The following is a 24,222-nucleotide window of genomic DNA, read 5'->3' on the forward strand; positions in this document are numbered from 1 at the left end:
CCCGGTGTGGCGTCTGAAGGTGCAGGGGGGGGGGTGTGAATCAGGAACTGGGGCTGTGCCTGTTTTTGTTACTCTTCCCTGGAATACCAGTTGGGCTGCATTCTCTTCTCTTCTAGCGTCGTTCCTGTACGACCCTCCTCCACATGTGAGTCATCCTCCTGCAAATGTCGCCTGGTTTCCTTCAGCGCCTCGTCCTCCCGCGCGTCTTGCCCTCGCTGTTCGCCACCGAGCTCTATTCCTCATCCGCTTCCCCATCACTCCCATGTCTCATTAATGTATTTCCTTGTTGCTTTCATCGCTCTTTCCTCATCGACTCACCGTGTCCCTCGTTGCTCCAATTCCCCCCCCGACGCTCATTTCCGCTCTTCATTTCTGCCTTTTGTGCACGTTAAACTGGTGTCGGGTTCATGGAGACAGTTGGGATGTATTCCCCTCCCTTCTTTCCAGTGGGCTTGAGATAAAGAGCTGGTGCTAACAAGGGAGAAGAAGAAAGGAAGTAGCGCATATTACTGGAGCGAGTGAAACTTTTTCTGGGCTGTTGACAGGGCACCAACCACCAGTCTCCATGACAGCGCTGTGATGTTCAAAGCGCTCTCCCTGTCCTCGCTTACTCTCCTGCTTCCATGATTCCTCACTCGAGAGACGGCATACGTTGCGTTGCTTCGGGCGTGAAGCCACTGTGGCGTCAAAGTTTTGATTCCAGCTTCCCAGACAACAAAAGTTGCCCAACTGTGTCCGTGAAACGTTTCATTCCCCCCCAACAGCGCAGGCAGGACTCATTATTTCATGGCTCAATCATGTCTCTCGGTAACCTTAAAAAAAAAATCCGTGCTCTGTCTCTGCGTGCTCTAGCTCCTTTTGTGACCTTCACATCAAGACTGGAAGAAGATGCTGACATCTGACGCTGAAGCGCTGCCTTGATTCCTCAGAAAAAAGAGCAGCCTGGACCAGCTTTCGTGGCTATTTTTGTAGTATTCAAATACCTGCAGTGTCCCATTTTCTGCACGCACGTCACTCCTGTCCGGTCGGGCTGTGCAGGAAAACAGATGTAGCCTCCCTCGGCAAGGTGTCGCTCACTATTAATCAGGGAGAAATATGGTTCTTTCAAGGAGTATAAATGTTAATTACATACGGTGGTAATATCTTAATTCGTGACACTGATGCAGCGATGGTGTTGTTTAGCCAACATGGTGCCTCGGGGAGACTTTTCCGGATGGTTTATGAGGTTTCCTCGGCTTGGTTCGGGATTGCTTCATCATGACGGAGCTCTGGGCCTTTTCTCCTTCGTGTGCGTGGGGAGTCTTTAAGGCAAAATATTTACTACTTGCTTCTTACGTAACGTCTTCTTTAGGTGTTAAGTTGTAAACAAAATAAACAAGAGCAGCTGCGTGTGGAAATGGACGATCGCCGAGGCAATCCGAAATCCATTTTTCCCGTCGGGTGAAGCAGTGTCGCCCTTGGGTGTCCTCTCCGTGGACACATGTGCATGTGAATGATTCTGCCAGATTGAACACGCTGAACCTGGAGGCCACAATAGCTGCAATTGCCAAAAGGGCCACAAATCAAAATCATTAACTTCGTCCCGTTTGGTGGCTCCGGGAAGTTGTTTTAAGTCAATGGTGCCATGGCAACAGATTTGCAGTAGTTCAGCGTAATTAATATGCAAAGCTCGGTGTCTTTAAGAGCATTTAATTAAGGAGTCATCAGCTTTCTGACCTGGCTGATTAGCAGGGCTGATTGATATTGCCACTGTTGTGTATCTGTGTTCTATTCACAGTTAAAATCAATTAAAAGTGTTCTACTTTTCCCTGCAACTGTCTCGTCACAAAGGTTTTTTTTCCCTCAAACGAACAAACTTCTTTAAATCATTTAAACGTTTCCTCCCACGGCAATGCCACTTCCCAGACAGTCATGTCTGCTTTAGTTGCTTTAGCATCAGAAAGCAAATCTGCACTGACTAAGTAATAAATAACCTCCCCGGTAAAACGCCACCTAAATAAGTTGTGTGTCTGAGAAATGACAGCACTTTAACTCTCGGTGAGCTTGCCTGTCGCAGTACCGAGCCGGCACTTTGAGGGGAAAAGAAAAAGGTTTACAGAAGTTTGACCACTGACTCTTGAATGGCGGGCTTTAGCTCACCAGGTGGGGGGGTGGGGGTGGACATGAACGATGGTGCCTCAATGGCATCTGACCCACCCGGGCGTGATGCGTCGTTGATTCTCAGCATGGCCGTGCCATCAACGATGGTCCAGCCTTGAACATGAGGTAACCCCTAATCCCTAATCCTCTGATGCTAACATTAGCACCTGGAAACCCCAGCTTGGATTTCCCCAATTCACCAAGCCCCACAAACCTTTCACTGCTAACATGAGGAAGGAGAAGCCATTTACCGGCTTTGGCTCCAGGTCCAAGGTTTCCTGCCACATTCGTCCGGCACCAGTTGACTTTGGACACCAGCAGGCTGCAGATATTAAGATGCTTAAACCCCACAATAAGGTGGCGATGAAGCAAATGACACCAAAATAATTATTATTTCAGATAAAACTTAGTGTGATCTCAGCACTAACACCTGACTGTCAGGATCTGCTCGCGTAGTGCCTCCCGGCAAGTGTTTACCAGTGTGTTTCCAGACACATCGCCGCAGTAAATGAGTCGTTATCTTAACAGGAAATGTTCCTAATACTTTCTCCTTTTTCGCCTTGAGTGGCTTGACTTGTGACAGTTGTTAGAAAAATGTTTTCCCTGCAGGCTCCAGATGAAATTACGATCTGCAGCCCTTGTTTATTATTCAACATCTTCGCCCTTTTATCATCCGCCGGCGATATCAGGAGGTTTACCCGAGTACGCGAGGATTTGATCCAGACAGGAAAGAAACACTCCTTCCAGGACTCTCTTTAAAGGCACCAGCGTTTTTGATGCTTTTAAATGTCAGGTCAGTGCTTCCTGCCCGGCTGCTCCTTTGTTGTCAAGGCCCACTCGGCTTATTCTCCTCCAAACTGATTTATAGTAGCGATGCATAGGAAATCTGTGCAGCTAAAACAGGATTTATCGCCCTTTCGGTAAAATCTATGGACTAATTAAGCGGAGTCTTCAAGAACAGACCTTGGATTGAGGCCATAAAGAATGTTACAAGACGTATGTTAATTGAGATTCCAGAACTGCAAAGGGAAATGACTTTAATTGTATCTTTTATACTGTCTGACCGCAGCTCCAGCCTACACACATCTAAGGGAACCCAATGATTCTCTAGTTTTGCTCTTTTAAGGATCGTGGTTCGGGTTTCCAGGTTGTATTCCAGGCTGAGGTGTTTCCAGGTTGTATTCCAGGCTGAGGCGTGTGTGGTTTGCATGTTCTCTCCGTGCTTCTGCGTTTTTTTCCTCCCCCTCTCCAGTTCCTCCATGATAAAAATGATTCATGTTGAATGAGAGGATAGCAGATATGATGCTGTTTACACACAGAGCTGCTTTCAGGCTCCATTTGCTCCGTCTCAGTTACAGAGTTAGTCGGCCGCAGGATTTCAGGACACAAGAAAAGCATCTGTTTGTTATCCAGACGTCTCCTATGTGCGTTACGTCTTCTTGGCCAAAGTGCTCTGCAGCTCACACTGCAGGCTGCAGATATGCTGCAGAATTCATTGTCACCTCTTTTTTTTTAATAAAAAGAAAGCTGTCAGCCCAATTTCTGTCAGCGGGTGTCTTTCCGGATCCCTCGGCAAATAGAAAGTGACAGGGTTGACAGCCAAGTGAGCGTGGACAGTTGAGCAGAGCCAAATGTCACACCATACTATGTCAAACGCCTTTCCTTGCTGTTATAATGAGATTTGTGCTTTTAAATGAGCTTCGGCCAGAGTGTTGAATTCAATAAAGCTCTCACCCTGTTGAGCTGTGCTTTCTGTTGCTTCTGTTGCATTCTAGAGTACACGCTCCCCATTATCACGGGCTGGGCTGATGTACGCGCACTTCGCATTTCAGTAATTGCAGCTTCTTTGTGCCTCTTTGGGGAACATTTATCCAGTAATGTTTTAATTTGAAACCCTCTGTTTGTGTGGGGACATGCGTCTAAAGACAACACAGCATCGGCACGGACAAGGAGGACTGACACGTTGCTTTAGAGAGCGTCACCATGGCTGACATTAGCAGTGTGGTGTTAATTATCTTGAACTCTTCCAACAAATTCACCTTTGTTGCAGGTTGCTGCCAGATGTGCTTTTGTGTGGAATAACTGTGAATAATTCCTATTGTTATGTGATGCAGGGCTGGAGTTGACAATAATAATACATCTGCAATGCAAAGAGCATGGAAGTTGTCCATAAATGTGTTATAAATCAACGGAACTGTCCAAAAATGTAGACCAGGTTTGCGATAAACACCTGTATTTAGTCTTGTCTATATGGCTCCGTGTGTTTTTTTAGTAGATAAGCTATACTGAAGAGAAGTCAGATTATTTGATTTTTGATGAGAAAAGGAAACAGATACGTTTAGAAAAGTTGATATGATTCGACACCATCGCTGTTGGCTGAGCCGAACGCGTTTGGTTCTGCGTCTTCAGTTAAGCTAATTAGGATGTATGATGTGTGTCTGTTCCTCTCCTCTATCCCTCCTTTCCCCCGTCCTTTTTCCACCTGCTGTGTTGAATCTCTCCACGACACTGTTGGCATCCTCACACCTACAGCGGTGGGAGTTGGTTGGCAGATGATGGCAACATTTTAGTCTCGTGCTCTGACACCTCTCGCCTGAGAACATTATGGCGTCGTCTGCATACGGCAAAACACCCCAACCTCTTCAGCTGTGAATAAACTGATATTTAGAACTGTTCAGGCTTTACTGGCCGACATTTTTAGTGTTGGACCATGGCTGCTTCTAAAACATGAATTAAAGTTCATTTCCTGAGCTGTGTCCATGCATTCATCGCGCAAATCTAAGAAATTCACTAATGCTAAAAGTTTGATAAGATCGGCAGAACCACCCAACTTAAGTTGAAAGGTGGCTTTTCTTTTCAATAGTCTAAGTACTTTTTGTGTTGTGAATGTGCTGTTGGAGGATTAGATCCACTCTAGCTGCCTCTGTTTAAGGGAGTGCCAGCTGTTTCATGCACGGTTAGTTCCAAATTCTACAGAAGGCTGTAACAAAACTTTGGCTAATTTGCATGACTTTTTTTTATGTTGCTCTTGGCTGGCGGAACTAAATGGACCCATGCTCACAATAGTGCAACTTTCCAAGGACCACACAAGATGCCATGTTCCATACTGGGATATCACAGTCTCTGAAGTAATAACTCTGGGTTGTTTGATGTGACTAAGTGGACGAAAAGTTTTATTTTAAACTTCATTTGGCTACATGTGAATGCAAGCTCTCCCAACTGAGACGTTCTGCTCAGCAGCGGAAATAAAAACATATTAATTAGCAGGCACTTCATTTGGGACCTTAAATTAGCTCATTTCTGAAGCAGGCGCGTCCTGTGTACACATGAGTGCATGTTCAGCACCGAACGGGTCGACTTGTGTTAAAAACTAAAGGCAGCAGGTTCCTTTCTTTGTCTGAATTGCCTTTAATTAAGTCAAACTACAGCAGACACATTTGCACAGAACTCTTTAATATATTCATTATAGTTTTATTTAAATTTCTTTTGCAGAATGCAACAAGAGACGCAGTCAGAGACACAGAACGCTCTCTTTTTACGGGCTTAGGGAAATACAAGAGTGCCTTTGATGTGATTATAAAGCACTGACCATTTAAAATGCAGACATACTGTATCACACTGTGCAGTCAACAAGGATTTCCATGACATTTGGCCATTTTTAGTGCGAATTACCCTTTAATAATATAAGGCTGTTATATATGAGCTGCAGGGTTTAATAGAGGTATCTGTGTTTAATCTCTGCATCATTCTTGTTATCATTAACATCTGAGGAGGGAAATGATTAAACAGTAGCTGCATAGGTTTCATCCATCCCTCCATTTCCTGGTTTACTGCTCGTATTAACAGAGAGCAGTGTCGCGCATGTGCATTCACACCAAAACAGAAGAAGATTGAAAGTACGCTGCTGGGAGAGAGATGGAAGTAATGTCCCGTCCCCCCCCCGAAATCTTCAATGAATGTCCTGTGATCTGTGTGTTGTTGAGAGAGTGACGCTCTGTGAAACACTTAATTGCTCCTTTTGAGGCCTTTTGAACATTGGAAGAGCCAGACAGACTTAGAAAGTCATGACAGCCGTGTCTTTGAAAGAACATGTCATTCTTAATTTTTTTTAATCTTGCTGACAGTCGCGAGAGATGCATGAGATTCTAAAGCATCAGTTTGGAAAACCAGGACATACAAATAATATTATTTTGCCATGAAAATGTTGAAATGTAAATCTGAGACAGGTGGGAGGTCAAACGCTGCCTACAAACATGTATGGCGTCTTGAGGAATCCCAAACAGGGAATGCTAACCTCGGATGCACCAGCAGCGTCCAGCTTGCTCTGCTGCTGCCTCAGCACTGCTTTGTCTCTCTGCCAGAGATCTGAAGAGGACTTCTGGAGCCTAAATAACGAGTGTTGACAGAACAACGCTAAAAAATTGCTTAAGAAGGAAAATTAGCACAGCCAAACTGGCCAGAGAGACTCACAGAATTATTCTTGGCAACCGCAACTGCATTTTTTAACAAAGGTCAGAAAAGATTTCAAAATCAGAACTAACATTTGATTTCAATTTTAACAAACAGTTTTACCCATGTCCTTTGGGCCTGACGTCTAGTTTCTGTGATTTTTCCACTGATTGGAGAAGAAGCTAACTGTCTAATGAAATCAAATGCTGTTTCTGATTTTGCAATTAGTTCTCAATTTTGTTGATTAATGTACTTGCAGTTGCCAAGATTAATGCTGTGAGTCTCTCCGACCAGTTTGATCGATCGTGGTAATTTTCCCTCTTCGTTAATTGTTAGCGTTGATCCAAAAGGAGGGTTTGTGAAGGAAAAAGTCCAAGTAGTTCCTCCCACCTGTTTGGAAATGTCATCCTAAATTGTCCTATTGATCGACCTCGGTCCTCACCCTTGCTGCCAGGCCTGTCTTTATTTAGTGGTCTGAAGTTAGCTTTAGATTTCCCTGTGACCAGAGCTTATTTTCCATTTCTACCATAGAATAAAGCAGCGCTGAGGCAGCAGCCAGACAAGCTGGAACCTTCTATTGTATCCAAGGTCAGCGGCGTCTGTTTGGGACAGCTAAAGACAGACTGGCTGGCACCGTACACGGTACAAGTTCGACCCACCTGTCTTGGACTTTATAGAACTGACTCCTCAGAATTGGTGCTGGATTGCAGCCATGACCTGTTGCTGTGTAGGTGCCACGTCTCCTGATCCGTAACCATCAGCACAAGTCATCACAACACCCAGAACTCTCACGCCTGCGGCTAAAAAGCCACTGCTAGCATGGTAGACTTACAGGAAGATGAGCAACACGTGTTCCTGCCTCACTGACGTGGTCTCCATTAACCTGTGGACATATTCCACATCACTAGCGGCGTTCCGGCTTCCTATTTATTTCTGACTTTGCAAAGCAGCGCACCATCTTTGTGATTTCGACCTGCTTTCCTCGCAGCAGAGAATGCCTCACAATGAGTCTCTTCCCTGCACCGCAACATTTTGGCATTTTGAAACGGGCTCAGATGAGAAAGTAATAATTGAATGTTCGACTGTAGCCCAGAGGAGACGGAGAGACTTGGACATGAACTTCATCAGCGTTATCTGTGAGGTGCCATTCATCACTTTCTGTTAAGGGCCAGCGTGCAGAGGTCAGTACAAGCGCCTCAGGGCACGGAGGTTGTGGGTTTGATTCTGGCTCAGACCGTGTCGAGTAGACTCCTGTCATGGTTCGGCTGTTTGTTTCCATGGAAACGACAATTTCATTCCCTGAAAATCGCATTCTTTGGATGGCTTCCAGAGTGGAACCTTGTGTTCTTTTTTAAAGAAAGCCACTGTAAGATACTTCTTTTATTTTTTAATAAGATATTCTAAGATCGGAGCTCCACTTAGTACCAACAAAAATTGTGCACCTTGGTTACCAAAGGTTCGATTGTCACTCTTCATGTTGAGGTGCTTTGCAGCTTTAGGAGAGTAGCCATGGGACAAGAAGAGCTTGAGCTGACCCGTCAGGGCTCTTAAAATCAGGACTCCACCTGACTGAGGCTGTCCATGAGGAAGGCTGCAGGTTCTAGAGTCACTTTAGACCTTTTGGGGATGGGGGGGGGGGGGATTGACTCCTTTATTTCTCTCCACTTAACTATTTTTGAAATGATAAAACTTCATTAAGGACTCTTTGAAAAGGGGATTGATGGAGGCGTAATCGGAAAAATTAGCATATAGTGACATTCCTGAAGACTGTGGAGGATCCACCGTCTGCACAGATCCACACAGATTTCCCACCTCAGAACATTGTTTTGCCTCTGCTTTGAAAAACCGTCACTTACTTTGATGAAAAAGGCCCATCACTCAGCCGATGCTGAGCCTTCAGTCGAGCGCTCCGATAACACTTCCACCTCTATAAGGATCAGCTCTGCTCTCAGTCGGTGCCGAGCTCTCACTTTTAAGTCGTCTCTGGAGAGAAGGAAAGGAGCTGCGGTTGTGTGGGATAGAACACAAGCGTCATTGAGGAGACAAGGTGGTTGGAGGACAAACAGCCACGAGTGAGATGAAATGTTGGACTGCAGGAGGAGGAGCTGTGGAGAGCTTTGTTTGCTCCTGCGGTGCTCTTATCTGATCTCGGCATCAACAATAATTCTAATTCCCAGGACTTCTTTAACAAAAGCTAATTGATTTCCAGGCTTCCCCTCTGATGTCTCAGAGAAATTATGCAAAAATAGTCCAAAAACCCAAAAGGTTTGGGCCAGATCCATCACATGTAATAACAAAACTTGTCAGAATTTGGAATAACCTCGGTGCACTAAGAAACAAGCAGGAATGTTGCTCTTATGTGCACTTTAGCGTTTGGATGGGTGGATGTGGGTGGAACTGGGTCTGGAAAAGTCCAATTCACATATTTCAGCTGTCAAAATGGAAACACTGATTGACTGTATCTAAATATAGTGAACTGGTTCCTTGAAGGGTGGGGGGTTGAGAGGTGAGCCTACGCTTGACATCCTGTCAGAAAGAACAGTCTCCCTCAAACACACGTCACCCATATCAGCTGCAAGTCTGTTTCCATAACCAGCTACTCACCAGTCACGTGCACAAATGCAACATCTGCCCTCCTACTCGGCAATAAACCCGTCTTGTTTTAATTTACTGCCTGTTAATGTGCTACTCTGGGTATCTACAGTAAGTTTCATTTTACTCTGATGTTGGGATACGGCGCGGGTAGCGAGCTGGGTAATTCATTATAGTTATCAAAGTCCTCACAAAGATAAATTACAAGGCTGTGTGTGTGTGTGTGTGTGTGTGTGTGTGTGTGTGGGGGGGGGGGGGGGTAAAGCTGGTGGCTGTTAAGGGGCTGCAAGACTGGGACAAAGTGCAGCAAAGCGGCAGTGGTCCAAACCCCACTAACCCCCATCTAAGTCAAAGCCAAGAGATGCACGCACACACACAACACACACAGACGCACGTACACACACGTGCACCCACATAAAGTGTTGTCCTGCCATTCAGTCCACCACAACTCATGTGCATCTAGATATAATCTAATATAAATGCTTAAAATCGAACAATTCCCCCTGAAATTGAACGATACGTTCGTGGGGCCCAAGACGAAGAGCAAACACACAGACACACTCCATTAAGCAGTAGGTCTCCTGGGCTCGTTTTCCCTTCTTCTCTGTGAATTCAGTGCACGCTCCAAGATCTGCTCGTCCACGTCCCAGCGCGCCAGTTCCGTTGGACGGTACTTAACGGTTTCCCGATTCTTCTCAGTGGTGTAATTGTGGGTGTAAAAGCATTACAAACTGTTGTTGGCTGTATCCTGCTGACAGAAGGACGAGTTCACAATTACTCCGCTGCATAGTTCCGTTTAAGTACGATCCTCCATCTGTCACAGCTGCTGCCTGTTTTAATAGAAATATCTCATCGCTACAGAGGAGAAGTCCCCGGAGTGAACTCCAGACGTTTGACCACAGGCTCCGACTGCCGATAACAAAATGAGCTTTCTTACCTTTTATCCTCCTTAAGCTTTAGATTTTGTCTCTCCCGATTCCGCTATCTTCACACACACCCCCGGTGAGGAGCCCTGAAGAACAACAGCTTTCACGTGTTTATAATTATCCAGCCTGGTCTGGTCCCAAGGCAGCAAGAAGACAACAGGACCATAAAAGTTGCTTCGTTTTAAAGAACGTTTCTCGTGTGGAAGAAGATAATGTATGAACCGTCACGTCCCGTCACGTTCAGAAGACTGATAGAGATGTTTCTACTGATATGAGACGGGGATGCTAATGTTGTTTGGAGGTTATCAAGCTGGTCTCACTTGTGGTTTGTTTAAAAGACTAAAGCTCCAGACGGAGGTCCTCTGAGCTGCAGGCCCCACAGGAAGTTGCTCATGTTTGTCTTTCCTCTCGTTATCTGTGATTTCACCTGTGCTGTAGTTCTGACCTTTTCACGTCCTGAATTGTCTTGTAATTCCGGCCTGCGTGCTCGCTGTCAAACCGTCAGAACACCATGTCCCCCTCACCACTGATTCAAGACTGTTTTTTTTTAAAGAAAATCACTGTATTTTCCAGCCGTGTCTTGCTGCAGTGGTCGAGAACGTTGGCTGAAGGACGTGACATTTTCCTCCCATTGGTCTTTTGGAGTGGAGGAGAAGGAATTTACAAGGACAGAAAAGTCTTTGACCAGAAAAACAGGCTATTATTCACTCACCCATCTCTTCCCCGTTTGCTTCTCCCTCCACCATCGCGCCTTTTCTCTCTCCACCTGCACAATATTCATCTTTCTCCTGTCTTGGAACTTAAACCGCACGTATCGCCGTACGTATATTTCAGGTAGGTTTGGGGGTTGAGTGATCTAGGTGCATGCCTGTAGTGAAAAGTCGACCTGCTGTAACTGCTGGTTTGGGCTGTGCTAAAATATGACAAATTGCTCCATAATTATAATGAGATCTGCCAGAAAACAGAATTTAATCATTTCTTATGGCTGCGGGTTCAGGAAGTTTGATTTAAGGAGTCTTCATATGGGTGCAGCCATGTTTTCTGTTGACACCGGTTATTTTTCCCTGATTAAAAAGTACCCTTTAACCTTGACAGCAATGTCTAAGAATGATTTTGTAGGTGCGGATGATTTGCTGTCCAATAAGGTCTTAGTGATGCTAAAACTGCTCCTCATACTTAACAAGGCAGAGGTCCATTTTTTGGATTGTCTGTAAAGTAAAAAAAAAAAGGAACAGCTGATGAAGAGCAACGAGTTCTCTGAGAACGCTCTTTGAAATAAATCGACCTTTTCCCCGGAGAATGTCAGGTTGGCCGAGCTGCAGCGGTCAGTGAGGGAAAAAAAAGGAAAAACAAAAGGGAACAAAACGAATTCCGCACCGCTGGAACAAAATAACTGGGCATTTCTGAAGGGGTGAACCTAAAGCTGGAAGTTGAAAACCACTGTGAGTTCATCCAGATCCGGACGGCGGTGGTAGCAGCCAGATAAATGTTGTCAGTTTGGGGCATGTCAGTGAAATCTCTGCTGGTTTTTCAGCATCTTTGCAGAAACATGCTGCACGCTCGCTTGACTGAGCTCCACAGCATCTTAGCGAGGTCGTAAATAATAGATGTTTAAAGCCTGACTCATGCTTTTGAAGCTTAAAGCCAATGACAGACCACCTAACGCGTGCAGCTGTGGGCTAACACAGCAGACGTGCGCCAGTGAGGCATTTAGAGACATTTGCATGATGCGATTGAAAGACATTATCTTATTGTGTGTGCTTCTTTTGTCTGTTCTTGTGTTTATGGCCTTGTATTTTATTTAATAGCTTACCTCTCGGTGCAGTTCCGGATGCTTTTAAGGCATCTTGCGGAAGGGAAAGTCGGGAGGAACTTTTTCTTTTAGATTTTCCACTGATGTAACGGATGGTGGGTCGTTGTTCAGTTGTAGACTTTTTAAAAAGGCAGCTTTTAAAGGTAAACAGGAAACTCTGCTCCTCGGTGTGGATGGTAACGAGTGACGAGCAAACCCGTCAGTACTACGTTAGCCTCATGCTGTAACACATATTCATTGTGTTAATTCCACTAAAAGTGGGCGACTAAAGCAAGTCGTGCAGCTCAGTGGGACCCGAGATGACCCCTGTTCTTTTCACCGGGTTATTTCCTCCGTGAGGGAACAATGGGTTTTTCCTCCCGTCTCTCCTAGAAGAGCCTCTTTTCCACCAACATTTCCAAAAGCTTTCATTACCAGGAAATTATTAATCTGGGCTGAACAGTCTCAGAATCTTTCCTCTTTTTTTTAAGATTCTTCACATGTTTCCGAGTTTGTTTTTTGTCTGTCCTACATTTAACTCTGCTGGGATGTCCGCCAGTCTCTTACAGAGGGAATTTCATTTTGCCACAAAGACGCTCAAAAGAGCCTCGACTTTGCTGTCCGTCAGCTTCTTCCAGCTGCTCCTCCGTTATTCCAGAAGTTTGCAACCACAGAACCAGTGTGTTCCACCGATCAACGTTCTTCAGCTCCACCCTTCAACAAGTCCAGGGAACCGTTTCACTGAACCAGGGGTTGGGGCCTTTGCTCAGGGGCACCTCGGCCCACGGCCCTCCTGGGATTTGAACCAACAACTGGGAGTTACGAGATGAATTTCCTTTGAGCCTCCAGCAGCCTCAAAGCCTTCCAAATGATGCAATCAGACCTCCGACTTATCTACCGAGTCAAACTGCCTCCATATTACAGATTCTGTCATATTTAGTTTCATGTATGATTAAAAATATAGTGAGACGAGTCAGAGTGAAGCTGCAGTGATGTGAACTGGGTTGATCCCAATAAGCAGGCACCCATTTCCAGGGGAGGGAAAGCTTGAGCAGCCCAGGGAGGCTGGAGGATACGTAGGCAGGCTGCTGCTGATTCATGCAACCCTCACCTACACTAACAAGAGAGGTAACAGACGGGATGACAGCAGAGGCGAGCATTCATGTCTCCTCAAGACAGACAGAGAAAAGGCAAGCCTCACGTCTGTCAAACAAAGACAAACAGCAACACAGACCCACAGTTGTGCTGAAAAGAGCAACAATGTCTTCTTCTGTGGTTTACTCGGGGCTTGCTGTGCTTGCTCGGGCCGCCTCAGCTCGCTGAAGAAGAGCGTGTAAAGAGCTGACTCCCTTTGCCTTCAGAAGCATTGTTGTGCCCTCTGAGCGGCGGTGGATGAAGCGCTGCTAGAAACGTCAACGTATAGAGCTGCATACGCTCATTTCTACCCAGCCACCGATTCGGGATATTTAAATAAGATACGCGGAACTGCAGAGATACTTCAAATAAGCGTTAGATGTTTAGAATGAATGTGTGTGTGTCTGTGCAGCCGCGCGCTGCCAAGAGCGCGAGCCCCCGTCTCCTCGATGTCTCCGCGACAGCTTCTATCTGGAGGATTGCGCCTTTTCAAGTCTACCCTTACGCGCCCTTTCACTCTAAAAGTCCAGGGGGAGAAAAGCCTTTTTCTCTGTTTGTTTTACTGGGTTTAATGGATTGGAATAATGGGGGGCTGTATCTGTCTCGTTTCAAGTTTTCGTACCCGACGCGGAGAAGAAAACTGCTCTGCTTGACTTTTTGATGTGTGTTTCTCTGACTTTTCCCATTCTGACATGCAGATGGTGGCTTTAGCTTGCAGGCCGGCTCCCCGATCAGCCCGTTAGCGGATGTTTAGCGGATGTTTAAGAAGGTGTCGCTCATCTGTGTTCGTTTCAACGCCTCCTCTCTCCTGTGTGTCGCAGCTGCGGGGCGGCCCTCGTGGCCGGGATGCCACTGCGTGCCGTGCCAGTCCACGGCGGACGGTGACGGGCAGGAGGACGGGACGGAGTGCAGGCGGCTGAGAGGGGGCAGCTCGCACCAGGCGGGAGACATGAACCTCTGCTGGAACGAGATCAAGCGCAAGTCCCACAACATCCGGTGAGAGGACGCTGGGGAAGATTGAATGTTCGGAGGGAGCAAGGAAGGCGTTTGCAAGGCCGCAGAACGGGCGTTCGCTGTCAGAACACATGACATAATGCTTCTTTTTGTGTCTTTGCGAGGACAGAGATAATATACTGCTCGTTTCCGCTCGCCGTCTGTTGTCTCACCACACGCTGCCGTTCCCTGCTGCATATTTAAGCTCTCCCTCCAGTCAACAGATTCATTATTGATGTTACACGGTTAATATTGTCTTTGCACGAGTTCTGCTTTCCAGAGGACGATGACATGCTGGCGCTGTTGTTCTTTGATGCTTAATTGGAAAATGTCCAGGCGCGCCTCATCATTGCAGTCTGTCGAATTCAGCTGGCGTCCCGTTTAAACCATTGGCCTCTTAATTGCTTACTTGACCCCGCTGTAACCAGGAAGTTAAAAAAAAAAAAGGGGAGGGGGGGTCACGGAAGGATAGTTGTGAAATTGGTTAAGACATTTTGCCCCGTGGTGCCGTGTAAATGAGATCACTGAGGATGGCCTGCAGTGCCTCTTTAGAGCCGAGCTGCTCTCTGACTTCATCGGGAATGAGGGAGGAAGAAGGGAACGTCAATGGAGGGAAGGGGGTGGGGAGGGAGGGAGGGAGGGGGGGCAGCTGGTATTAAATCATCACAGAAGAGAGATGGGATTCTGGGAATATGGGGGAATGATGAATATAAGAATGAGAAAATGAGAAAAGGCTTTAGAGGAAAGTTTTCTAATGTTGAGGGACAGAGACGTCCGACAGAGCTTAATTCCGGCGGCTGAAGAGGCGACGCGTGACTGACGTTATAAGAGCCTGTCTGGGACTGATTGACAGGTGGTTGAGTCTCTGTTCCAATAAAAGTCACGACTGCTTCCCTTTATCCTTTAAACCCTCATAAAGTGCTGCACGTCGACTGAAACTCTTTCATGCGTTACTTCTCATCGAGGCTAAAATATTAAGCTGGCTCTTTTTGTCTGCGGCTAACGCAGTGCTAATGCCATTATCCTAACTCACGGTTGCATCCTGCTCAAGATGAGACTGTTTATTATGCTTGAAACATTTAATTTAATGAATTATAATGCTGTTATTTGCAAGTCCATCCACAGGCAGAGGAATATAATTGGCTATCTGACCTAGTGGCTGTGATAGACCAATAATTAGAGCATGTGAATTACATTATTACTCTTGTTTTATTTCCTTTTTTTGGGGGGGCAAAAAAAACATTTTAACTATGGCCTGGACATTAATGTGGATAAGGCTATTTGTTCTTGGGTTTTCCATGAACGCTGCCCCGAACTATCGCATGCAGAGAGATTATTAAAAAGATTCCATCTGTTATCTGCCTCGCTGTAGACAAAATGCAATTAAAGTTCATATAGCAGGTGGCAGCGTTACAGAGACTTTCTCATTATGACAGTATATATCAGCTGATTGGCCCCCAAAAAGAAAAATATACGTTACAGAGTATTTGTGTCTCTCTTTGTCTCCCAGCTTGTGATGTAATGTTGGGCAGGGTCGTGATAATCTGCTGTGTGTATGTGTGTGTATGAGGGTGAGGGAGACAGAGAGAGAGTGTCCAATAGTATTTGTCCATATTACCTGTATTCATGCGCATCCCTGGCGACCGTGTTGGGAGCTGTTTGCTGTTAGCATCTCACTAGGTAGCCACCTGTGAATGTTGGCAACTGAGGCAATCGATGTTGGGTTTTTCAACTGGCTTATATTTCCCCCCTCGTTTCTGATTCCAGTTCAGACACCTGCGTCCTTTTAAAATGCCTTTGGAAATGCACAGAGACTGTGGTTAGCCTTTTGACATCAAGCGATGCATTCTGATTTTTTTTTTTTTTTAATTTTGCCCCATCTTACATTTGCTTCATTTTCAGTGTGTTTGCTGTGATCATAACTGAGTGAAAAGGATTTAGAACTCCCCCACTGGTGTTCCAGTATGTGTCGCTCTTCACAGGTCACAAGCTAAGCTAATCAGCTATACTTTAAGTGGTGTGATTAGCTTGTATTTCATGGTGGTTGATCTCGGGCCGTCTCCACTCTCCCCCAGTGTGGCGTTAACACACAGCATGCTGCCGCCTATTTGTCCCAAGCTGACTACAGCATCAATCATACCGGTAACAATATTTGGCATTGTTGAGGTGCCCGCTGCTCTGCCCTGCAGGGAATGCCCGCCGGGGTGAGCGTGGGCGTCTCTGTGGTATGTTATGAATTTGTTTGCCGCATGGCTGAGATAACTGAATAGCACTCGTGCCCACGCTCAGCGTCTGTTGGAGGGCAAGGAGAGACCTCGGAGGCGTTCATGTGTCTGTGTTTTCCCCGTCCCACAACGTTCCTGTATAACTGGGCAATTATCTGCTGATATTTTCATCGTGCATTTAAGCCCCTTTTCTTCGCCTGTGTTTGTCCTGCGCACCATTGGTGCCTTTATTCATCTTCACACCTTTGTTCCCTCCTTCCACCGACAGCAAAGGTTCCCTCTTGGATGTCCTCTGTTGCATTTGCTGTTTAAAATAGGAATAGGTTATTTGTCCGTGGTCAGGGGTGAACCGCGATGTGCTGCTAGAGGCGCTGACAAGGTGGCACGTCGCTATTCTGGCGTTAATTGTGATGCAGAAGGTGATTTTAGGGGTTTATTTGAGGTCACAAGTGTTTTGTAGGATGGTAGTGAATGTGTGTTTAAACATTGTGCTGACAGGTGAGAGTTAAGGTACCACATATTGCAAATGAGGCCCAGTTAAACTAAAAGCCACATTTTGATTTTATATTTAGTAATTTCCCCGTGCCGTGGTTATTTAAAAACAATTCAGAGGCTGTTAGTGAAGCATTACATCATTAAAATGAACACATTTAAATGACTATTAACATAACAAAAGTAAAAGAAAAAGAGAAAGCTCAAGATTGGATGTGTAAAGAGCTTGAAATGAAGCCAAAGTGCTGACGAGAGCTGTGAACTGCTCCCTCTCATCCATCATCCTGCGTCAGTTTTGAACTACAGCGTCTGTTTGACTAGCAGAAAGAGATAATCGGGCTCCGTGCAGACGCTGCTGCCTGAATGGTTTCAATGGAGCAAATCAAATTCCCAAAGAGTGAAAACTGCAGCTGCAGGAGCAATAACAGCCCCGGCGGTACATGCCCCCGAACATTAGCGGTGCTCCAATCCTTTGCGGGGGGTCAAAGGAGGATAAGTCAGACCTCATCTAACCTTTACTGTCTTGTTGCATTGCTGCATCACCAGTTGTCTTCAAGACAGACCTGAGGAAACGAGACAAAGAAAAGGACTAGACTGTCTTTCTGAAGTCCAAAGCTGCCTGTGTGCCTCCAGATTTGTGGCGCAGATTCACCGTTGGCATATTTCATCACACGCAAACACTTCTGATCTGTGGAAACCTGCTCAAACAGCCGGGAGTTTAGAAGGTCAGACAATGACGTTATCAAACGCCTGGATGCCACTGGGCCCCCGTCATAGCTGACGCCAAGCCCGACCCACCAGGATCACTCTTGGACTCAGCTCTAGTCTGTGAGGAGAGCTTCCCAGTCTCCATCTGCCAGGGTCTCTGGAGCCCTCCCGGACACGAGGGGACCTTGAGGGCCGCCGACTCACTGTTGGATGAGCCTGCTTGAGCCGTATTGAACTTGGACTTGACTCCACCTCTTTTTTTTAAAACCAATCCTGCCTGCTAATATCTCTGAACTCCTGGCCTTGCGCTTTCTAAGCTGCAATAAAACTCCAGCATGAATTAGACTTTGTTTCTTTTATTCGAAGCACATCTGAATCTCCAAACAGATGTTTTTTAGGGGTACACGCATACGTTAACATCCCTCGCAGCCTCTGGTGCTGCTGTGCACGATGACATTAACATACAGGAGCCAGATGGTCCCGTGCACTCGGAATAATTACCTGCTATTGTCCTGAATACTGCAGTACCCTGTTTATCTGCTGCACTGACTGTGTCTTTGGATCTTTGCCTACGTAATGGACCGTACTTTTTAATTCCTCTTTATTTTATTTATGATCAAATTGGCAAAGTTTGACATTGGAAAAATCTGAAATATTAACAATTTTATCACACTAAATTGTTGTTACAGCGGACAAAAAAACCTGCAAGCATATTTTAAGAAATTGAATCTAATTTTTGCTAAATTTCAGACAAATTGGAGCCCTGCAGCTACAAATAAAACACTTGTTTTCCAAAAACAAATTAGCAACACAACTGTTAAAAATGAATGAAAGTGCCAGCAAATGTTAATGTTCCCATGTAATGATCTCTTTGAGTCTTTGGGTTTGAATTTAGCACTACAAACGGTGTAAAAAAGAATCTGTAGCAGGCATCTAAAAGTCATAAAAGTGTCGTAAAACACAAATTATTTTAGGTTTTGTGAAACAGCCGTGTCTGCTCTTGTTATTCATCATCACGGGACGCATCCGTGTTACATTTTAGACCCCTACAGTGCTGAAAATCCAGAAAGGAAAGCCCGAAGATCTGAAATGCTGGCATTTAAATGTGCAGTGTATATCTACAGAAGCTCGAAGTTAGATAAAATCTGCTGCTGTTTAAATCCATCCTGCAGTTTTTGCATAATCCTAAAAATAACATGATCTATCTTCTCTGGCAGATGTAACAAATTTAAAATTGAAGATAAAAAAGCAACACAAAATGAATATTATTGGAAGAAAACCTTCCAAAAAACGGCTGCATGCCCTGTTTGACCAAACGCAACGTGAGAGGAACTGATGTGGAACTTCAGCTAACGTCCTAAACTGAACCTAAACATTAAAAAAGATGCAATAAATTAAGCAGAGAGGCGAAGACAAGCACAAGCGCCGTTTCTCTGGGCCAATAAAGCAACAGAATCCTTCTCTAATCTCCCCCACTAGTTAATATTTCAAGCAGTTCCATGCTTTTCTGCGTATTTTGGGCAGATATTTGTACTGGCGTGCGATTCTCTGGCTGGTCGCTGACATGAAATACAGCAGTGGTTTCTCCAGATTTCTCCAGCTGTGAGAACATCATTTTACACTCAAAGCACCACTCACGGATTAAAAGAGTAATATGTGTTCATATTTACAGACAGGAACGTCGCGTGTGATTGGAAGGAGGAAATGGAATTGCTTTTCAAGGACATGGATGTTGATTGACCTGCCTATAGTGCGTCATCAGTAACAGGTTGAACACTCGAGGGTGATTTGTTTCATCCTAAGGTTGAGCGTGTCCTTTAGTGAGCATCTCTCAGCCTCGCTTTTCTGATTACCAACAATTGTCATTGTCTTTGTGACCCGGAAGGCCACCAAAAACATCCTTACAAGTAAACACAAACCTTAAGAAACAGATTACTTTTGATGATTCAGTGGGAGTTTGAATGTGAAAACCCCTTTTTTTCCTGTCAGGTCTGGTAAAAGTAAAGAGAAAAACTTTAAAAGTGTAACCAAAGAAACAGCTTTGACATCAGAACCTCTGCAGTGGACCCCCGATAGGGCCCTGTGGTACCCGCACCTGTGATTAGTGGTTTTTTTCAAAGGCTCCACAGCTGTTTAGTCCCTTCAGTTCCTTCGGAAATGCTCTAAAGTTCACACTAAGGGCTGTGTTTAAGAGTTTCTTAAGAGTTTCTTAGCAGTTTCTGGATCCCTCAGATCGTTTCTCTGCTTGGTGCAGCTGATAATCTGCCCCGTCTCAAACAGACTACCATCTTTTTCACAATGCGTCCTTCTACGTGGTTGTTTAAGAAAGCTCAGAGGCTCCTCAGTGCCTCAGTTGGGGCTAAATAACTTGCTGCCAGCTGAGTGATCATTGCCCCTGCAGTAATTACCCACCAGGAGGCTCAAACCTTTTGCTTTATTTAAATCCAGGTGGCAAACGTTTGTGACCACAAAAGCATCTTAAGAGGTGCCATGTTTCTACTGTAATGTGTTGTTTGTAGCATCAGCCAGCCAACAGCCCTGGCGCCCCCTCAGCCTGGCCTCCCCATGGTTGAACTAATGTTTTTGGCAGAATGAGGCCTATGACAGCTCAGTCTCTCACCTTCCACGTGTAATGGAAACAGCTGTGGTTGCAGAGCGCCACAGAGACGGCTCTGCAGGCTCCGCTTTGTTTTCCACTTCCACCTTCCCTTTGGCTCTAATCTGCCGGACACTTGTGTGTGCGCTGCCAGCCGCGTCACCATCGGTCAAACCTTCTGGACAGAACGTCTCTTCCTCAGGTGAGCTGGAAAACGCTGCCGCGCTGATTCAATTACCAAAATAAAAGCTCAGTCAGAGGAGCAACAGCAAAGCTGCTTTATGCAGACGCAGGGCTGAAAATGATCGGGAAGGTCTGAAATGTGCCTCTTTTCACCTCAAAGCTTTTCCCACATGCTGGCCAGCAGTCGACACCTCTGAAGGGACGTCTAATCCCCGATGTGACACAAGTCATCTGTCCCCACTTCAGTTCGCAGCAGCTATTCTCAGCTTTATTTACAGCCACTTACGCATCATAGCTGATGGAAGAGGTCAAAAGACAGAAAGCTTAACGTGTTATTTGTGATTTAATATACTAATACCCAGAGAGCTGCAGAGGTGCCGCTCTAGTCTCTTTGATCTTAACATAATAATAAAATATGAACGTTGGGATGTGCTGCTTCCTTCTGCCTGACTCTGGGCCCCGGCTGGCAGATGCTCCTGCTGTGGAGTAATGCTGCCTGAGCTCTGACTTCTGCTGTGTGATTGAAGCATTGGGACGCCCTCAACCCCACCCCACTGCCCCGAATTTAATGCAAGCTGCGCCGCCGCTTCCCTCAGACATCCCTCATGCTGCTGGCAGGTGGTGAGCGCGGAAATTCACTCATTTGTCATTTGTTGCTGATTCATTGCTTTGTGTGTGCTGCAACATTAACCTGTGGCTGCGTCTCCAAGATAGCTGCTCGATTGGAATTTGCATTGTAGATGATGGATGGGTGGATGGGTGGATGGGTGGATGGGTGGATGGGTGGATGGGTGGGTGGGTGGATGGATGGGTGGGTGGGTGGGTGGATGGATGGATGAATGGATGAGGGATAGATGGATGAATGGATGAATGGATGGGTGGATGGATGGATGGATGGATGGATAGATGATGGATGGATGGATGGATGGATGGATGGATGGATGGATGGATGGATGGATGGATGGATGAGGGATGGATGGATGGGTGGATGGATGGATGGTGGATGGTGGATGGATGGATGGATGGATGGATGGATGAATGGATGGATGGATGGATGGATGGATGGATGGATGGATGGATGGATGAGGGATGGATGGATGGATGAGGGATGGATGGATAGATGGATGGATGGATGGATGAGGGATGGATAGATGGATGGATGGATGAGGGATGGATGGATGGATGGATGAGGGATGGATGGATGGATGAGGGATAGATAGATAGATAGATAGATAGATAGATAGATAGATAGATAGATAGATAGATAGATAGATAGATAGATAGATAGATAGATAGATAGATAGATAGATAGATAGATAGATAGATAGATAGATAGATAAATAAATAGAATCACTTGAGGAAATATTCATTCAAAAACAAACTGCAAGGACACCAGCTGTTTTCTTTTTAAAAGCATGAATGTGAGAGCAGGAAGGAGGGAGCACTGAGCGGTGCAGCTCTGTGGAGGCACCATGAAGTCGAGTCCTGAGCAGCGTTGGGGCAGAAGACACATTTGTGTTTCGTGACTCATGAGTCGACGCTAATAAATAGCCACAAACCTGCCAGGAAAGGCATTTTTTTCAGGGTGCTAAAGCCATGTTGGCGTCCTGGACAGTAGGAGGAGTGACCAAACACATGGTGGGGTATTTAGTTGACTTGTTGTTGTTTACTGATCTTTCTCTCTCTCTTTGTCAGAGTGCGGCTAGAGGCCTTCTCAGACAACAGCGGGAAGCTGCAGCTCTCTCTGCAGGAGATCATAGAATGGCTTACAGCCAAGGACGAAGAGCTGTCAGAGCAGCTGCCCATAGGAGGCGACGTGGGGGCCGTGCAGCGCCAGAGAGAGTTCCATCAGGTAACGCTGGCAATAACGCAGCACCTCTGCGGAGCGAACGCTCCTTAGCTCTGCCTGCCATCATTAGCATGCACGCTGTGGAGCTACATCGCACAAGGTCGAACTCATGAATGCTTCCTTTAGATATGGATGAGTTTTTAACCTGACAGCAGGTGAGCACAGGTAGTGCTGATGGGTTGGTGTGTGGACTCCTGCTCGGCCGGGGTGGAACAGGGAGCTGCCACTGTCCCAACGGGAGTTATCTGCACTTTACTGTGCAACAGTGCTTAGCTTTGGTGCTTCGTTTACCTTTGACCCCCCCCCCCCCACCACCACCACCCTAATGATCCGTGACGACAGCGTCCTGCTGCATCTTGGGCTTTGACAGTGAAAGCTGGTCCTCCTCATCTTCCACGGTTCATGGATTTGGACTGAAAACTCTTCAAGGGGAGGACGAGGACGAGGGAAGGCAATAGAGTGGGGATCATAATTCAGGGATCCGGTTGTCAACCGAGACCTGGGATATTAATTTAAACACACAATTGCGCGGCAGGTCACAGCCTCATAAAGAAGTAATGTAAAAAGTTCGGAACAAAGCCAAAAGAAATACGCTTTCAAAAAATACCGATAAACAAATGGAGGGTTTTTGACGTGGCTGCAAAGGAGAAATGATTAATACGCAGTTATGCACACACGGATAACAAACAATATCCCATTATCTATTTATATTAGGTAACAGATGCTGCAGGAAACAAAAGTCCTAATTAACCCACATTGTGATGCACTAGATTTATTAGATTTTTGTTATCTGAGCAGTAAGAATGCGTCACCTTTGATGCTGCTGTAAATTCCTCCCCTCTCAGGTGTGGTGAGGCTGAAAAAGAGGACCTGGAACTGTGGCTTCAGGCTCCTCGTCCCTCACCCATTCATCTCCGTTTGTGCTGGACCCCTCTGGTCTTTGTTTTATGGCGGTTCGGGTTGGGCTACACCTCATATAGCAGGCCTGTGATGGCTCGTCAGGACGAACGCGAGCTCACCTGGCCGAGAGCAGCCGCTGCCATTTCCCGCCAGCGTTTTAGGGATGTAACCTCGCCCCATCTTGGTGGGACGTTCGCCTCTCGGGCCTGTCTCAACCTACTGGCTTGGGGGAAGGTGCTTGAACAGGCTCTAACCTGTGCAACGCAACACCGTTAGCAGTTAGCAGTTAGCTTTTAGAGTTTCTGTCCACCCCAGCTGTGACTGAATGATGCCTGTTATTCTCTCCTTACACTATTTTGGATTGTTTTTTCCTCCACTATAATGAAATATGGACAATTCTTGACTTTATGTAGGGTTTTTTGCCCGGAGATAAAACGTGCAGAGGTTATTCACTGTTAAAAGAAGATATGAGAAGAGAAAACCAAATGATGCCCAGCAAGAAACCCAGCAGTTATAAAGAGGAAAGCGTGCTTTTTTCCAGAGTGCTGCAATTGATTTCGGTGTTTTTAGTGTCGTTCTGGGTGATTTGGTGATGGAAACCAAACTGTTTCATCATAATCAGTAGGAAATTTTGGTCCTGCAGATATCTCATCAATTCTAATGAATTACCCATTAGAAGTAGAGCGAAGAGGAGCGCAGATGGGGGCTGACTGGAGGGTGAGCCCCCCCCAAGCTTCCCTCCGCTCGTCTCCATTATATGGGATGTCTCAGGTTCCAGAGCATCTGGAGACTTTGAACATTCCCGGACAAAGCGGGGAGGAAAATGCATCTCAGAAATGTGAATTATTGAACCGAAAAGGGTTCATTCCGATATCATTTCCAAAATAACGAGGATAAATTCCCTTCTGCGCGTGCGTTGGTTTCGGAGCACATCCGTGTGTTTGCCGGAGCGTTGGTGCGTGCGTGGCGTGATTAGGAGAGCGTTTCCCTCATTTAAGGGAGTTTTTAAGCTGCAGAGCGGTCTCAGCCTGATGAAAGGCGTCCCCTGTGTTAATGGAAACATCCCAGGAGGAGAGTTCAAGGAAAGCCATCAACACTCGCCGAGTGAGTCAATGAAGTCGGCCCCTCCCTCCGACGTTCTCAAACCCATGTATAATGTATCTAAATCTGATCTGGAGGCTTCACTCTTAGAGCTCCTTCAAGCAAAGATGCAGCCTCTGAGTATGAAATTTAGCCAGAATTAA

General features: G+C 45.9%; 1 protein-coding gene across 5 annotated transcripts in view; it reads left to right on the forward strand.

Annotated features, from left to right (window-relative positions):
- drp2 (dystrophin related protein 2) overlaps positions 1-24,222 on the forward strand; it is an 80,114-nt gene that overhangs the window by 23,817 nt on the left and 32,075 nt on the right. For 3 of the 5 annotated variants that reach the window (XM_029847397.1, XM_029847398.1, XM_029847399.1), the window contains exons 3-4: positions 13,854-14,028; positions 21,925-22,081. In XM_029847397.1, the coding sequence (XP_029703257.1) occupies positions 13,854-14,028; positions 21,925-22,081 (332 nt within the window). Of the gene's footprint in view, positions 1-10,826; positions 10,941-13,853; positions 14,029-21,924; positions 22,082-24,222 lie in introns of those variants that run through there. The other 2 variants (XM_029847400.1, XM_029847401.1) reach the window with 2 other exon arrangements.

The sequence above is a fragment of the Takifugu rubripes genome, chromosome 14, assembly GCF_901000725.2.
Source record: "Takifugu rubripes chromosome 14, fTakRub1.2, whole genome shotgun sequence".
Lineage (NCBI taxonomy): Eukaryota > Metazoa > Chordata > Actinopteri > Tetraodontiformes > Tetraodontidae > Takifugu > Takifugu rubripes.